Source organism: Doryrhamphus excisus, linkage group LG3, assembly GCF_037039965.1.
Source record: "Doryrhamphus excisus strain RoL-2023G ecotype Guam linkage group LG3, RoL_Dexc_Guam_v1.1, whole genome shotgun sequence".
NCBI lineage: Eukaryota > Metazoa > Chordata > Actinopteri > Syngnathiformes > Syngnathidae > Doryrhamphus > Doryrhamphus excisus.
The window spans coordinates 17,214,409-17,232,312 of record NC_136359.1 but is presented as its reverse complement, the minus strand read 5'-3'; the positions used below and the strand labels follow the sequence as shown (position 1 = coordinate 17,232,312).

At 39.9% G+C, this 17,904-nt stretch overlaps 1 protein-coding gene across 2 annotated transcripts in view; it reads right to left on the bottom strand.

The window, feature by feature from the left end:
- pdlim2 (PDZ and LIM domain 2 (mystique)) overlaps positions 1-17,315 on the bottom strand; it is a 28,516-nt gene extending 11,201 nt beyond the window's left edge. Inside the window, exons 1-6 of one of the 2 annotated variants that reach the window (XM_058071563.2) lie at positions 16,960-17,315; positions 9,918-10,039; positions 8,179-8,330; positions 6,064-6,133; positions 5,781-5,932; positions 4,636-4,699 (exon numbers count right to left, since the gene is read on the bottom strand). In XM_058071563.2, the coding sequence (XP_057927546.2) occupies positions 4,636-4,699; positions 5,781-5,932; positions 6,064-6,133; positions 8,179-8,330; positions 9,918-10,010 (531 nt within the window). In that variant the 5' untranslated portion in view covers positions 10,011-10,039; positions 16,960-17,315. Of the gene's footprint in view, positions 1-4,635; positions 4,700-5,780; positions 5,933-6,063; positions 6,134-8,178; positions 8,331-9,917; positions 10,040-16,331; positions 16,507-16,959 lie in introns of those variants that run through there. The other variant, XM_058071564.2, reaches the window with a different exon arrangement.
- Between the last annotated feature and the right edge of the window lie 589 nt (positions 17,316-17,904).

Sequence of the window (17,904 nt, the reverse complement as noted above, 5' to 3'; positions counted from 1 at the left end):
TGCCATTAAAAATGGCAATATCTGCGTGACAGGCATTAAGGAGGTAAAAGTCACCAAACTGAGCTAAATAATCCTACAATGACTTTGTGTATGTTTTTCATCCAAAGGTTTGCTTTGTTGGAGGTCTTAAACAAAAAGGTTTGATGGTGAAAGCCAGCCCACTAGTCTTCCACTCACTGCCACTGATTGATCATGTCTTGTAATTATGTTTTACCACGAATGTATTATAGTCTCCCTACTCTGTGACACAGTGTGACCTGTTTATGTCACAAATGATTACATTTCATTAAAATTATTTAACGTTTTTGTAGCCTTATAGTAACTTCATAATAGAAGGTCTGAGACCACAGATCACAGGCATGTGTAAATATGGATACTAAATCTTGAAGCAGAGTAGCTTAGCCTTGCCATGTCTCAGTTAATTATTGTACAGTTTACAACAGGTCAACATTGACGCGTTTCAGAACTATACAGGTTAACAATTACATATTCTGTCCTATACCCTCCTCCCCAGCTGTGGTGCACAATGGCCATTTGTGTTTAGTATTGTTGACGAGTCAAGTCTATGTTCTGTGCTCTCCTCATTGCAAGTATCTAGTTTTGTAACTTCAGAGCATGACTGTCCTTTTTTACAAGCTGGATTGTATCTTTTCATATATTAAAGAGGGCCTATTGTTCTCATTTTCGACCCTTTGTATTGAGTTGTGGTCTTCTATAGAGCAGCTGCACACAATAACCTGCACAGAAAAGCTTTTAGATTTTCCAGAATCTGCACCTATTCCAGCTGTATTTCCTTTGATTGGTTCTTCATGCCAACACAGTCCGTTTGAATTTATTCCACCCACGGCCTGCCTCTGGGCATGCCTACTCTGCTGTGATTGGTCACAGGCCCCAAAGTGCTTCCCAACTATGAACACAAAGGAATGTGTCACAAATGTCAAATGTCACAAAGGAACTGTTTTACCACACCTTTTCAAACAGAGCTTTTTGAGCCATCCCAAACTTCTTTTAGGGCTCAAAATGCACAAACCTCATTGTTTAACACAAGAATAAAACATTCCACCTACATTTATAGGTTAAAAAGTCCCCTAAAGTCCCAATAAGTCCCCTATAACTTTACACCCAAGTCAATTCCACAGTAAGCTTTAAAAGTCAATCATTTCAGTCCTCCATAATTCTCTCTAAATGTATTTTCTTGGCTCAAGCTTGCACAGTGCAGCATTCATTAAGATGGGATAAAGTGAGAGAGCATTGTGATGCCAGTATGACCCCCCCCCCAATCCGTTGACCACACACAACGAGGCTATTCTTGATATAAACCATATGTAGAAGATTAGAGGCCAAATAAACAGCAAACAGGATGAGAGGCAATGGGATGATGAGATGATGAGCAAAGTGTCAAAGAGTTCATAAATGGATGAAAAAAAACATCAGTGGTTTCATGTGCAGGAATTGCGGCAAATGACATGATTACAGTGAGCCCTCAGAGACTGCTGATAGAATAGAATGCGCTCTATTGTCATTGCACAGTTTGACACGACAAAACCGAGTATACTGTAAAGCAGTGCATTGGTGGTCTACAGTCGACCACACACTGTAAGTCATACATGCATGAATGCATACAGGACATGACATTTTCCAAAACTAGTGTATGAATTAAAAAAAAAAATAAACTACTACTTTTACTGATTAGGTTGGTATAACCTCAACACAACTCACAAAAAGTTAGGGATATTCAGTTTACGGATGAAAATTTTCAGGATGACCCCAAGAGACACTCTAACTGTTAGAGTGTCTAGGTGAAAGTAAGTAAGTAAGTTCACCTGTTAGAGTCTAACAGGTGAACTTACTTTCACCTTCTCTAAACTTTTGTTTAATGTCTTATATGCAGGTCAATATTGTTATACAAAAATAAGCTTATCCATGCTTGTGTTACATGGGTTATATGTGTGTTGAAGTGTCTCAGTCACAAAGGCCACTTCTTTGCTTCAGTGACATTTTTACTTTACAAATTGGTGTGATGGCTTAAGTACAGTTTGCGAATGTCAGCAGGCTCATTGCGTTCCACAACACTACACGACCCCTCTCCAAGTGCCCATCACACAATGACTATCCTTGTAATGCGAAGGGGAAAACAAGCACATACGTACATACATAGCCTGGGCCATCACAGCCTGTATTGTACAGAACATTTTCTCAGGATACCCAACACCCTGGAAAATGGGGGATCTTGTTGCGCACATCCCTCTGTGCTCATTGAGGGAGCCAACACAAGTGTGGAAAAGCCTTTTAGGCACTTTTCAGAGAGGATGATCACCTGATCTAGTAGTGCTGTTCACCTCTCAGTCGGGACAGAGGCCCTTGTCATGGAGCCTCTACATCTCACATTTACTGAGCTGCAGTGTTCCTGCCAGCCCAAGCAGCACAACGTACACAGCGGCCAAGACGGCCCTTTTCCCAGCCATTTCCCCATGGGGAGCTCTGAAAGAATTCAACTCACTAATCACAGTACTGCAGTGAGACGCTAATCATTTTAAAACCTCAGACGACAACCTTGGTGGAAAGGGTCAGCCAAAACCCATAACTCATTCACTAGGCTAAATGATATACACTGAAATTGTCACACACACACACACACAGTCAGAAATGTTATATCAGCTTACATACCAGAAAAAGCAGGGAAAAGAAAAGACTATGTGGACAGGACAGCATCTCAAATTGTAATCCACTCAAAACTAGAATGCATTGATGGTAATATTCTGGGGAAGTCGCAATGATTTTTTTTATGAGCGTGATTGAGTTTTTGTTATTAGTAATGCTATCGTAATGTTAAAAAAATAAGTAGTTGAAGGAGATTTACGTCTCCCAGAAGATAAAGAAATCAGTGAAGAGATGACTTGGTAAATGGACAAAATGAATAATACAAAACAAGGGAAAAAAACGGTGGGTGTCACTAAGAATACCACAAACATGTAAAACAGCCATGACAGGAGCGAGGTCATTCCAACTGGCTGAGTGATGGAACTCCCGGCCACAACAAAACTTTAAGTGTGCTTGTGCTTGTGCGTGTGCGCGTGCTCGTTTGTCGGCCTGTTCAGAAGTTTGTTTCACCATGGTTTACTGGCTGCAGTTTAAAAGTAAAGACAAAGTGGGTTTTGAAGAGTTCTTCAATGAGAAATATTGCAATGAAACACATTGTTAATGAATCCCACAAGCTCAAATACAGCTTTATTAAAAAGAATAACGGCCATTTCTATCAATCAGACCCAAATCTGCCCTACAGGATGTTCTAAAATGTACTCAGTAGCATCAATTGTTCATGCTATGAAACTTGCAGCTCTCTCAAACACATTTTGACAAATGGGTTTGCATTAGAAAGTCAGAACTATTACAAGTGCTGATCACATCATTGTCACACATCATTGCATTTTAAAATATTTCATTTCCTCCAGCTAAGCATTAACTGACCATTATCTCTGACATGAAATGAACGCCAGATCCATTTACATGATATCATTAAAATCCCTGGCAGCGAAAGCCAGCTAGCGCTGTCATCTCCCTTTCAATCTGTTGTCTGCCTGGGGCATCCAACTGACATACTTTCACATATCACACTTGAGTCAGTTGGATCAGCCTTGAACAGATTCAAGTAATCGCATGGACATGTTGTAAAATCCTCATGGTCTAAAACAACTTGGAAGTCCAAAGCAACCCAGACATATCAAACGTGATATCAGGTGGGATTTCACATTGTGTTCGGGACAAGTTTTCTGGGGCCAGATGATATGCCTTAACTTTCTGACTGGGCACTTCTATGAGAAACATCAGTGCTTCAAGAGCCCATTTTATTTGTCAACAATAAAAAGAATCTCAAACTCGTGGACGCATTTTTAAAATGAACCCTCTCAGCCTAAAGCCTCAAGGGAGGAGCACATGTTTTGAACTTCAAAACTCTGCATATTTATCTAACTGTATGAAGTGTCCACAAGACTTATAAAAAGGGCTGGAATTCATTCTGCCATTACAAGGGGTCTTGTATGTTTGTCCTGCTCTGTCATCTCACATGTTCAGTCTTCAGTGAAGCCAAGCATGCACACATAGCTGAAATAGCTAACAATGAACTTTCCCACATCTTCACTCCAAAGCTCACCAATGTCTCAGTGGAGGCCGGAGTCCCCCCCTTTTTGCTTTTGTTGCTGTAATTGTAAATAAGCACAAAATAGTTCGGCGACAATCACTTCATAACCCAGAGACTAATAGGTTTCCTTATTCAACTACAGTACAAATTAGGGCTATTGTTTTGATATTTGTGTTTGAGTAGGCTGTAACCGAAACACTTCAAATTTCGAATGACAGACCTTTTTTAATACAACCTTTTCTCTATCCTGCTGTTACAGTAAAGTTGTCATATATCACAATGTCCTAGACTTACATAGCATCAGGACATCAATGCTGACATACTGACCTTTCCTTCATATTGTGTGTGTGAATAAATGTGAAAGTAAACTTATGATCACTCTGTTAACACATCACCGCTTTTCTTTTAATGTCAAGAACAAAATTGCTGGCGGTGTCCAAATATGTATTCTTCATGTTCAAATGTACAAATATTTAAGTAGTTTAGCAAAAACCTACCTGTGAAAGTGGCCTTGGCAGTCTGAAACTCTTCTCTTCTGGCGACCATGCGCGCAGCTGAACACTATAACATAAGCACAGCAAGTAGTAAGGGACAATTGTATATTTTGATACCTGGACAGGAAATATAAATAAATATTGTGTTACGACCTTTAGGATTGATATTTTATCCTTTGGGGAAAATTGTTCAAATTGATAAGCATAATAAAGAGTGTGTTGACACAGGTTTCAATGTTTCAAGGGCAGTATTTACATTTGTATTACATGTAATTAAAAATTGACATTACAACAATTAAACATGAATGCATTCAAATGGATGAGCCTAACACCTCACTGAAGTCAAACATTTTGGATTTGACCTGTGGCCTACAAAGTTGTCACAATGAGTCAACAAATGGCCAGCATACAATTAGTGTGGTGAATGTTCCACATTCTGCTTTTGTTATAGTGAATTCAAATGGAGGAATGTGATAACCTGTGCATATTCTTTGTTACTACAGTAAAGGCCCATGGCTCCACTTTGTTATTCCCATACCTATTGACACTGGATGCTGCAGTGTCAAGAGAGCATGTTTAATCCTATTCAACCTGTCAAAGAGCACACTTGACAAAGACTCAACTATACTGCACCTCACGCAAGTATGCTTGGTCTAGAATGAGGAAGTGTTGTTCCAAGGAACAAGGAATGTTTGTGGATTGGAGGAGAACATTGCAATGCTGTTGATGTGTCAAGGTCTGAATAAAGTTATGACTGAAAAGTGTCGGACAATTTGTGTCTCTGTGTGCTTCACTTACCCTGTCCATCATTATATAGTAACAGAAGTGTGGTTTGCCATGCTGTGCAAATATTCAAATGAATAAATTAGTTATTTTTGACAGCCCTGATACAAATATACACCATACATACTTTACATTAGCCCATTAGAAGCAATTGTAATTGAGGAGGGTCCGAACTGATACTCTTCCCATATCCATGTACACAGGTCCAATACAAGCCAAATTAACTGGATCAGATATTGAACAAATAGATACAATCTGTCCGATCCAATCCAAAAGCCCAAACTAAATGGAAAGGGAAAGACAACTGCTAAGTCAGACAGGTATTTGTTGCAAAATAAATGAAAAACACACATAGGAGCTACTACCTCCTGTTGGTGGTGGCTAGCAGCCCATCTCTCTTCCCATCAGGACTGGCAGGTGGATGTGGTGAATAAGGCCCAGGTGACATTGATGCAGGACTCGAAATGGTGTACTCTCTGTAGTTCTGGTTTTCATCTCGACTCACTATTAATGACTCCTACAGTCAAACCACCACAGGAAGTTTATGCAACACTAACTGGTGATTGACCGTTATTATTAACATAAATGTATGTGGGATTAAGCATATTGTAAACAAATGTGGCAAATATGGTTTAGGATAATTCTAACCTGAAATCGTCCTGTAAGCTGTTCAGGGGTGCTGATTCCATTTGTCTGGCGAGGGCTGGATAAATCACATCTAGAGAGACGCAAAACCACAGATGTTAGTTAACCACTGCCATTGATGGGACTCAAAGATTACATAACCATTAAAGTAAATAGTTGTTCTGTGTAACATTAAAAATACATAATTGAATTGAAAACAGTTTGAACAGAAATACTAAAATAAATGGAAGCCATTTTTACCAACTGGAAAGCAGTATTACATGATGGAAATTTTCAGACTGCTTTGGATTAATGTTCAAGTAAGTCTGTTGGCATCTGAATGTGTCTCTCTTTCAAAAATATTCCTCAGATTTTTCTTTCCAACTAGTCACTTTTGCTTTACTTAAATAAAAAGCACATTCTGTAAGCAATTTGATGATTACATTTGAAGGGAAATATGGGCAATTCTGGCCAATGCAAACACACAGTGCCCCCCTGGCTGCAGGGCCAGAGGCTGACTGGCTCTTGGTCAAGCCTGAGGTAATGAGGCACACAGCAAGGCCCGGATGCCTGTGGTAAATCACCCAGAAACACACCACATCTCATTGCTTGGGTTCGCAATGCTGTGTGCAGGAAAGACATGGCAAGAAAAGGAAGACGCACAGAAGCTGAAAAACATTTGTTCTCCTCAGTATGTTGGAAAGCGTCATTGTTTTGAATCATGCACTGCATGAGCAAAAAGTCACTTTTTCCCTTCAGCTGTGTGAAGTGGCGTCAACAGAAACTGAGACGTATTACAGGTCAGTGATAACATCATAAGTGCTGACCTCTGCGTTATAAATAGAAATGTGCTTTAGACACAAAATGCTGACTGTGACTTTCCACCAAAAATGTTATCCACATAAATCAGCAATTGACTTGCAAATATAAGCGCTTCATAGCTATCATCAAGGGGACTTGCAGCTTTACTGCCTGAGGTGGATTCCTCAGACATGTGCATAGTAGGAATATCTCACACGGCCTGATAATTGAAATAATAAACACTCAGTACTGAACTGAGGTCGATTCAATTTCACAACAAATGTTCTTTTTTTGGAAGTGGTAATCAAGATTCAAGCAAACACAGATTTGTATTTCTATTGTACTGAACATGAGTTGAGAGAAACGGCACAGATTCTGTGGCTGAAATAGTTGGACCTTTTAACATTCCACCTCAGCTCAGTCGTGCCTGGAAGTCGTTCAGGTGCAGCTTAGCCAAACTATAAAAAGACTTAAAGAATAGATATGCGTTGTACAAAAATTTGATGAACGCGTTAGAGCTTTGTTGCAGGTTGTGAGGTGAAAGTGAGGTACAGCACTATAATATTACATTTCAAAAGGCTCCAAGGACATTTTCAATAAAATAAGCAATATTATTGGATGATGTTGTATATGTGAGGCTTCTAATTGGTGCATGATTATTGGTGCAAAAACAACAATGCCTCTAAACATACTTGGGGACACAATGCACCCTTTTTGTCTGTAGAGATTAACCAAATAAACATTAAAAATTTTCAGCTACCATATTACAAACCGCTTCAAAGCCTATGAGAATCAGTAAAAGGGATAGATTAGCATAGTCACAGTCCAGCAAATAGTAACAGTGTGGCTTCTGGATTGGTGGGAGACATGAGGTCAGTAGGGAAAAATCTACTCACAGGGACACTAAGAATCCAAGGAGGAAACGTGAAAGTACATGTGCGTGACAGCTTCTGAATGTGTGTCTGCAACCAATGAGAATTTTATACAATGTCTGAGAGCTATAGGAAACAGTGACAAGAAATGAGAATTAAGGGAGGACCTTTTATCAAATTGCCAGCCAAGAGCAGGCCTTATGAAAGGAAAACCACTTTAAATTTTCAAACACGTTCTTTTGGAGAACCAAAAACAATGTGGCACTAATTCGAGCTGGTATTTCCCCTGATTGCAATCACTAGTTTTGTTTGTACAGCGTTTGCATGATAATGTAGAAACAAGGGAAGAGATAGAAGCAGGAATGACTGTTGTGTCTGCATTAAATCAGAAATGATTATGTAATGTACATCATCTGTGCGTAAATCTAATTGTGTTTATGATAACCTTTTAATTCACAACACATACCTTTCCACAACTAGCTGCAGATGGGTCTTGGAGTTCTTGATTTTATTTTGGGCCTCTGCATTTAGCATGTCAGCAGTATTTTCCCCATTGATGGCCAAGATGACATCACCTAGTTTGAGAGCTGCTTGCTCTGCTTTACTGCCTCCATTGACCTGTAGAAAAAAAATAACTAGGTAAATGTAGATTCCACTTAAATGCTGTAAAGTTTATAAACAACCTGCAATCGGTATTAGCAGATGATAATAATAAATCATGCCACTAATTGTACCGTCTATCATGCTTACAGTAGTAGCCACTGCTATTGTGTTAATACTGGGCAGAATGACAACACCCTTTGGGAGACGTTATTGGTGTGAAAAACCTGATGGTTTGACCTTTGCAGCTAGCCACATTACAAGGCAATGTCACATTCCCTACACTAGGGAAAACGGGATCAAACGCAAAGCCCAACGCACCGCACTTTCAGCATGGTTTCCGTCTTCAAGCCTTACATCTCCTGGCACACAGACATTCAAACACAAAAGCCAAAATCAAGGGGTTGGATATACACTTCGTAAACATTGTAGCCTGACATTTTCAGCAAAATGAGCCTTATTATGAGACTGACTTTATGCTCACGATTAAGAATAACGCAAGGGAGGAGAACAAAGAATGCAAAACACTATAAAGGCCTAAAAAAAACTGTCTGCAGAGAGAACGCCAGTCACTAGGCGAGCAAGGGGGCAGAGGGGCCATGCTTGTGGGCCTTCAAGAGGCAATTAAGTGTTGCTGTGGTGACCCACAATAGTGGGTGCCTTTTCTGATCAGGATATGCCTGGATTCACATCAACTAAGTGCATTCTGGAGTTCTATCTATTCTCAGGTCTTTGCCCAAGTGAAACAAGAAGCAACTATCATTCAAGCCAATGTTTAGAAAATAGTGCACACTGCATGCATATATCAGTGCTGGGCGCCAGCAGCTTCACATCATCCAGTCAGCGCTTCGCAGCTGCAATTGGGGAGAACTCCGAAGACTAGCCATTCGTCAAAGTGGACAATCGTTTTAAGAGAAGAAGTTTAATATTTCACAGCAGGACTTTGAGGCTTCACATAACCTGTTTGATATTTGAGACCAGCAAACACGCTGGTGGTGGCAATATTTATGGAAAGCCACGCATAGCTTGTCAAGAGGGAAAACAATAAATGCTTTTGAAGTCAAAGAGATTGAAAGTCAGAACGTTCGAAGCCGAGATCTACCGTAAGTTATAGTCTGATTGCTGCAGTGCAGCCAGGGATTGTGGGTAAATTAGGAGAGCAACACAGCAGGATATGCAGTGGGCAGAGTTATGTGTCTCTGCCATGCAGGCACGTCTAACATGCCCCTGAAAAGTCAAACTGGTAACACAGTAAGCTTATGTAGGATGCATGCTATCAATGCAAAACACATATCCGTACTTGAACACATTCAACTGTGCACTCTAGGCCAGGAACACCTAACCTCCCACCTCAACTTCCACTGAGACTGTAATCAGTGGTTTCCTTCTAATGTAATCTATTTCCATTCTATTCTAATGGGTTTGGCAGTCAAGGAAATAGGTATGAGGCAGCCTGTGGATATAAACAAAGACGAGAAAAGGGACGTATTGAGGAGGAAGTTGACTTTGCATGGCATGCCATTACAGTCAGTGTTTTGACAAAAACAGAGGATATGGCTTGATAAGGCACAGGGAGGTTGAGCAGCAGAGCGAGTCATGACATACCTTTGATACAGTTATGGCCTTCTTGAAGTCCCTTCCTCCAACTATTCTGAAACCCCATGGTGACGGACCACTCAAGTTCACCGTCAGCGCCATTGATCAGGCTGCCGTGCACTCTTGAGAACCTTAAATCAAAATAAAGACTATTATTGTAATTGGCACAACATTTGAGACAAAAATGAATTCATAGCTGTATGTTGCAAACTAAAAGTCTGCTGGCATGGGATGACATCAAAACCAATAAATGCTAAAAGCTAAAGATTAGACTCTGCCTTTTATCTACACCAATACTGCATTCACTGGCCCAACTTCTACCATAAAGTACATAATGACATCAAAGAAGAATGGAAAGAATCCAGAATTGAACTAGGAACACATTACTAAAATTCAAGCACCTGAAAAGGCAGCAAAGGCAGGGAAATGCATGCAAGTCTTTCAAAGTCAGTCAGCATCACATAGAGATACTGTTGGGAGCCAGTGCTCTTTATTCTTAATTTATTCTCTTTATTCTTAATTTATTTCCCTAACCAAAGTCATCATTCTGATTAGAAAAGAACTAAACCAAGGACATGTCCTTTCAGTACACAAGCTCACGGCGTATAACATACAGTTTCATGTACAGTATGTACTGTACATAATACAATTGTTCAGTCATTTACACTTCACTGTTTAGTTAAGTTTAACCGAGTTGATGACTGCACGCTGCACATGAATCAAAGGCTGTCACTGTGAGGAAAAAGGATGTTCGTATGTGGAAGTATTTACTTGGCAGACTGCTCAATCGTGGCACTAAATGATAAACACTGTACAATCCCCTCCCCAGCGATAAATGGTGGGAAAGTTGGCTGAGTCTCTTGTTACAGAGTGTGAATGGAAGTGTATTTTCACCATTTAGTGTTTTACGGCTTTAACGTAAGGAATGTTTTATAGTGCCTGATGATGTGCTAGTTCTGAGTGAAAAAAAATACGGGAAGCATGTTTATTTTTGAACAAAGCTCATCTTAGTCGTAAAATTCACATTCTCCATACACACAAGGAACACACTTCTGTGATCATCCTTCAAAATAAGAGTACAGTTTGCCCCATGTCTGCGTAAACAAAACAAAATGTCATAAATATCTTACATATGAAGTTGTAATTGCATGCGTGACTACATCTTCCTCAATGACAAGCACAGGTATTATAGTTGAGCCAAGCATATTTCATTATATGGCTTAAGGTTTGTAGCTTTTTATACAAGACCCTGCTAAATTAAAATGTTTATATCATCATATGGTGGATACATTCCAAATATTTTGTGATACCTGCTAAGATCCATATTGCCCAATCTTAGTGTATATTTTGGAACTGCATATTTTTAGATTTGACTTATGTGTATAATTATAGAAACCTATGAGGCAATCAGGCAAGTTTTTGTGTGTGAGCAACAATCTGCTTCAGGGATATTAAAAACAACTATTAGATTAGCTCAGCAGGTCTAAAACAGATCAAACATTATTCAACAACATAGTTGAATAGTTCAGGGTGTTCTACTGCAACTGACAAACTGTAAAACAGATTTGCTCACCATGTGCAAATAAATTATGACCTGACTCAACATCTTCATGAACTCAAAGTCATCCAATGACTGCAGACATTGCATAATATTGTTAAAGCCTCTGAGAATGAAAAGTGGAACGTCTGAGAAGCACAGATCCAAATGAGGCAGATGCAACCACATTACTCTTCTCATTGCCCCAACCCATTTTATCATCTGCACATTCCAAAACATGTTTGGGATGAGCAGAGCAGACAGTAACTCATTAATAGTCCTGGACAATTACACCATTACTAGACTGGCCGCCATTAGGATTTTAATTGGTCAAGCCTCCAGAGTTGTTTGGATTATACCAGAAGTAGCCCGAGCCCCCCCCCCCCTCCCACCGAGAGTGTCAATTACTTTAAGCTACTATAATTATCCATCAACTGTGCTGCTAATTACCTGAATATACATTTGCTGCTAATAAATAGATAAATAAACTTTATTGGCCACTGACGTGATTTGGGCTGCACTCGCCTTTTGCTCACGTAGAGCAATTTGCTGAACATAGTTTGATGAAGCAGCTTTCCCATGAATTGGGCAGTTTCAAGTATCCGCAAAAGGTGACTTCTGTTCTAGTGACATCTCGTTGCACCTAATTAAACACATCCAAACAATGACAGAATTTTTAATCATGAAGTCATCATTTGACTCTTAAGTATCAGCGGGGGGGGGGTGAAAACCGGTGCAAAAGATGTTCTGGAAAACTAAAAAATTAATTTTGGAAGTATAATGGAACAAATTACAGTAAAGTCTCGTTATATCGATATTGTCGGGAGTCGGAAAAAATATCGATATAACCGGACTGTCGATATATCCGATCCTGCGCCGAACTGCAATAAAAGTGGGCAATAATGCACTCGACATTGTTCTATAGTATAGAACAATGTCGAGCAGTTTAAATCAATCTTTGCTTAAGGATTTCAATACCAAAAAAGAACACGGCGAACGGCTGCTTCCAGTCAACTTTATTTTTCACACTTCCACCACCAGAGCACAGCACACACACCGATTCCCGCACTTCCTGGTTCACAGGTCATGCTCAACCCGACCCACATAGCTGGCCAAACACATGCCTGCAACAGAAGAACCAACTGCGTTCGTGGTTTCTCGTGTGTATAGATTCTATACACACGAGAGAAACCACGAACGCCAGCATGTACATATGAAAAACAGTGATTATTGCAAGCGATAAAAAGATATCTGAATACAACACAAATACATGTATTTGTACGCTTGTGTCTTCGTTGGAATAGGTGTGTATGCTATGTCAGTTGGTTCTTCTGTTGCAGGCATGTGTTTGGCCAGCTATGTGGGGCCGGTTGAGCATGACCTGTGAACCAGGAAGTGCGGGAATCGGTGTGTGTGCTGTGCTCTGGTGGTGGAAGTGTGAAAAATAAAGTTGACTGGAAGCAGTCGTTCGCCGTGTTCTTTTTTGGTATTGAAATCCTTAAGCAAAGATTGATTTAAGCTGCTTTTGTATCGATATAAGCAGACCAAATTGGCTGGCGGGAGATGAAAAGGGCATCGTAGTAACCGGATTATCATAATAACCGGGTATCGTACTAACGGAACTAATTATATCATAAAAGACTAGAAATTTGCCGGGAAATGAAAATAGTATCGTAATAAGCAGTACTTCGATATAACTGCTATCGATATAACGAGACTTTACTGTAATTGAAATGCCCCCCATTGTACAATTGGAAATGTGCAGGAAAAACACAGCTCTTCAATACATCAATTTTGGGAGGCTTCAGCTAATTGAAAGAAGACTATAAGCTCCACAGGTGTATTTTCTTTGGCTTTTTAATTTAATTTTGTCAATACAAATACTATTGATGTTAAAGAGGAAGAGTGTATGCCAGAAGTTTAACTTATTGCGACATAGCAGTATCATAAAAACAAACATTTTTTTACATTTCATTTTGTTTGACATTATTTCCTATATATCCGGTTTCCAAATTCATTCATTTTCTACAGCTTATCCTTCCGAGGGTCACAGGCGTGCTGGAGCCTATCCCAGCCGTCTTCATAGTAGTTTTCCAATTTCTTACTTTGGCTACCTCCATGTTAAATTTCCATGTTAGGTTCAGTGGAAACTCTCAATTCTCCATCATTGTGAATGTTTGTTTCTTTATACGTGCCCTGTGATTCACTGGTAACCAGGTCAGAGTGCACCCCGCCTCGAAGTCAGCTGGGAAAGGCTCTGTCTCACCTGTAACCCTAATGAGGACTAGCAGTATAGAAAATGTATATATGGATGCTATTGGTTCCCTTTTTTGTTTTTAGAATTTGTCCATAAATAGGCAAGAATTGGAATTCAAAAGCATTAATAAATTGAGCAACAGGGCAGGTGAACTCAAGTGCTGGAACAGTGTGTGCATAACAGGACGGAAATTTCAGATATCAGTTTGCTCTTTACACTTGGCACACTCACTTTCTAAGAAGAAGCATTAAAAGTCAGTTGCATTTATGCTCACATACTGTGTGAAGCCTTTAGGAACAGTTATGATGGATTGTCCCTTCAGGGTAAAACAGATGGTGTAGATGAGAGGGACAAGAGCAGGCCTTTCTAAAAGTTCAGTTCAAGTTGCTGCTCCAACATGTATAGAACCCCCAGGGTTTCATAGACATGACTACTGCATTACTGATAGCTATAAGCCTGTCTGTCTGTCTTTGCATTAGGGTTGGGAGATATATTTTATGTACCGGTATAGATTCTTACAATGATACAATGAAAATTACTTATACCGGTAGAAATTATAAAAGTAAACAAACCCAGTTGAAGACTCTGCGGCGGATATACATGATAGAAGATGAATGAAAAGCTGTCATGGTGAGGAGAAGGAACGTTCATGTGTGGAAGTCTTTACTCTGGAGACCACTCAATCGTAGCACAAAATCATTATAAACACTGAACAACCCCCTCCTGACCTCAGCAGGTTGAAATGGCAATAAATGGATTTGCATGGGTGACTACATCTTCCTTAATCACAAACACAGGCATTAATACAGTTTGTTGAAGATTTTGTAGCAATGTGTGCAGAGGCTGACATCCCATTAGAAAGTTTGTTACCGATAAATACATGTGCTTTACAATTGGAGACAAGTGTATTTCAGGAAGCAAAACACAATGCACGTTCATATGATTCCACTTAAATAAATCAGAGAAACTGTGAATCTGCGAAAGGTGAACCACAATTTAGAGAGTTCACACTGTAATTCCCTTTTTAGGAGAGGTTAACTTTGACTTACATGTCAGAGCATACTTACAGTGCCAAAAGTGAATTTGATGACTGTACAATGGAACTTTGGTTAGCGTTATTAATTCCTTCCAGGTCAGACTCTAACCAAAATGGAAATTTTAATCCTTTTAATCCATTTCATTTGTCATTTACATGCATTTAGAATTTTTATGCATGTAAAACTATAACTAAACTATAAAAAACGTTTTCAATGTTATTGTTAAATGAATGATGCTGCCGACATCATAGATGAGCAAAAGTAGATGACTTTTGGTACCAGTTTCCATTTTGTTATCTATCTCACAGGATAGTAACATGGAAGGATGGCGTGTGATAAAAAAAATGTTAATTTGATATATTAATTTGAGATTAAGGATTAAAATTACATTTCAAGTAGTTGCTATACAAAGATTAAACTGAGCACCGTGCAACACCCCATGACTTCTATATTATAAAACATGAAAAAATATGTACCAGAGACTCAAAGATGGAATAGCATTACACTGACTCTGCAGACAGCTGTAGAATATACTTTTCACATTTAAATGCAAGGCAGCCAAAACATGGCCACCTACATCAACACTTCACCTTCTCCCTGAATGAGCGTGTTTGTTTCTCGATGTTTGGACAAAAATCCACTGGGTCAGAATAACCCCCCTTAATACTCGCACACATTTACGGAAAGCGTGGCTGATGAACATAGCAGATGCTTCATACTTGACCGGGAGGCCTGTCTGGAATTTGACAGCAATGCAGTCAGTCTCCAACCTATGTGTTGTGCTGCACTCCAACAGGTCGGGACCTACCTGGGTGCACACACCCATTGAATAAAACAAGAAGAATGCAACCACAGCCTCTCCCTGGCCTTCGTGAAATAACATTCACTTAATTCATATTTAGCCGCAGTTGCCAGGGAAATGGGAAAATAAACAATAACAAATCAAGTCTGAGGGTGTTGGCCAAGGCATTTCTCATACGTTTCATACTGTATGGATGCCATCACTTAATTGTGCTCATGTGTCATTCAGAGTAATCACAGTCTGGAACATACCAGTAATTTGTGGAAAATATGCCCTATTAAGATAGAGAGAGTGCATGTCAGCACCTGTAAGACGATAGGATAGTGTAAAATCCTAAAATATTGTGCTTATTACTGGGCCTGCAGCTCTTCAGCTGTGGTTGTGTATATCTTGAAATAAGTTGACTGCACCTGTGCTGGACCACAATTTCCCTTCTGGTTACTGCTCTTCACTTAACATAGGCTCCTCTTCAGCCAGGAGGGCAGTTAACCGCATCCTCTGAACGCACCATTCAGTCATTCTCACTTTGTTCAATACATGAGCTCTCTACAGTAATACTGCAGCATAGGGAATGCTCTGCTCTATAAGTCACATTTTATGCTATATGGTCCAAAGCGGTGGGAATAATCACCACATTAGATGTGCCATTTTGGGGGAACAATCTGATGTGTAAGTAAAACAGAACAGACCTATAGACTGAAAAAAAACACATGTCTATCAAGTTTGTACTGATCAAACTGACTTCCTGGCAGTATTGCATGTACTTAGAAAAAAAAAAGCCACAACTTGCCTGCTTTGGGGTGTCCTGAATTAATCCACCTGTTGCACAGTAACATTGGGATGTTTACCCCCATCAAAATAAGCTGTAGGTTTAGTCGATATAAAAAAATGAATAAATAAATGAGCTTAATAGGCTTGAAGTTGAATACCCCGCTATTTGACAGCTCTCACCACCAACGTTTCAGGAGGAGCTGAGAAGGTAGTAGAGTGGCGAATGTGTCATATACTGCCATAAAATTCTCTCACACCGCACCTGGTGCAGACCCTCCACAAATCACTTTGACTGCTTAAAAGGGCTCAAGTAGCCTGGGTCCTGGTCAATAGAAGGTGCATCCTGTGTGGGCTGAGGTGCCTTATTATTATAATGAATTACAGCCATCTACTCGAGGCGACTTGTAATTTCCACTTCCAACGTGAACCATCTAATCTACACTGAAAACTGGCATCCATCTTTCTTGAGGCCAATTGACCAAGGAAGTGTTAACGCTTTCTGGTTAACAGTGACGAACAAATGTAGCCACAATAAAGCCACACAGCAAGATATTTTACATAACACAACAATGCCAAGTACGTTTTGTTGACGCCAACAAAGTTTTGGCAAGGTAATTGTTTCATAGTAAACGCCATCTGTTACTTACCAAGATAAGGGTGTCGTCGTCCCCACCTGGTAGCTATTTGCACCGACACACAAAAAGTCTCTTCACCAAAATAAACTTTTGAGTGTCCTCCGTAAAGGTAGAAAGATTAATTAGTTCAAAGAAAGTTACTTTAGTCTTTGAGCTGTTCCCTCTGGGAAAGATCAACTCCACCTGTGGCTGCGCGGAGCGAGGCTGTCACCGGGATGAGCTGCCGCTGCCATGTGCTCTGACCAAAATAAAGGGTTTGTCAAAGTCAGCAAACTGGGGCGTGTCGCACCGCAGGGCCGGGAGGAGACGAGGGTGTTACCCCGGTGATGGTAATTGAGCCATTTCTGCCGCAAAACCACTGGCGTCTGCATTTGGTACATTCGCGCCACCTGTCGAAGAAGTCAAGCAACGCATGCTTTCAGAAGCACTTCCGGCCGGTGACTCATTTAATTGGCTCTTTGTGTTCACGTGACCAAAAGGCGCGGTTCGTTTGCGCAAACAAAAGCGTTTCACTGACGCACATCTCAAAAGAGGACGCTGAATCATCCTGACATGATTATTTCAGTGACTATATTGTGGAAACATTCTTAATACTCCTCTATTACTCCCTAAGCTTAAATCGTCTTATAAAGTTGCAGTCAGAGGTGGACCTGTTCTCATTTCCAACAATGTCCAGTGGAAGTGGTGGCTGAATCCACATGTTGATATTATCTTTTCTCATTCTTGTTTGGAGCTTTTCTCCAAACAAGAAACATAATCTTGCAAAATGTTGTTTCAATTCTGTTGATGATCATTTTGAGTGCCTGTGCATACTTAACATAGAGAATAACACTGGATTCTTTCTACAATACTGCAATGTTTAATTAACAGTTTAAAAAAACATACCATACATGCTGTAAAATCCAATATTTCATAGGCACATATATTAAGGTTTGCAATTTTGACAAAAGGTTACAC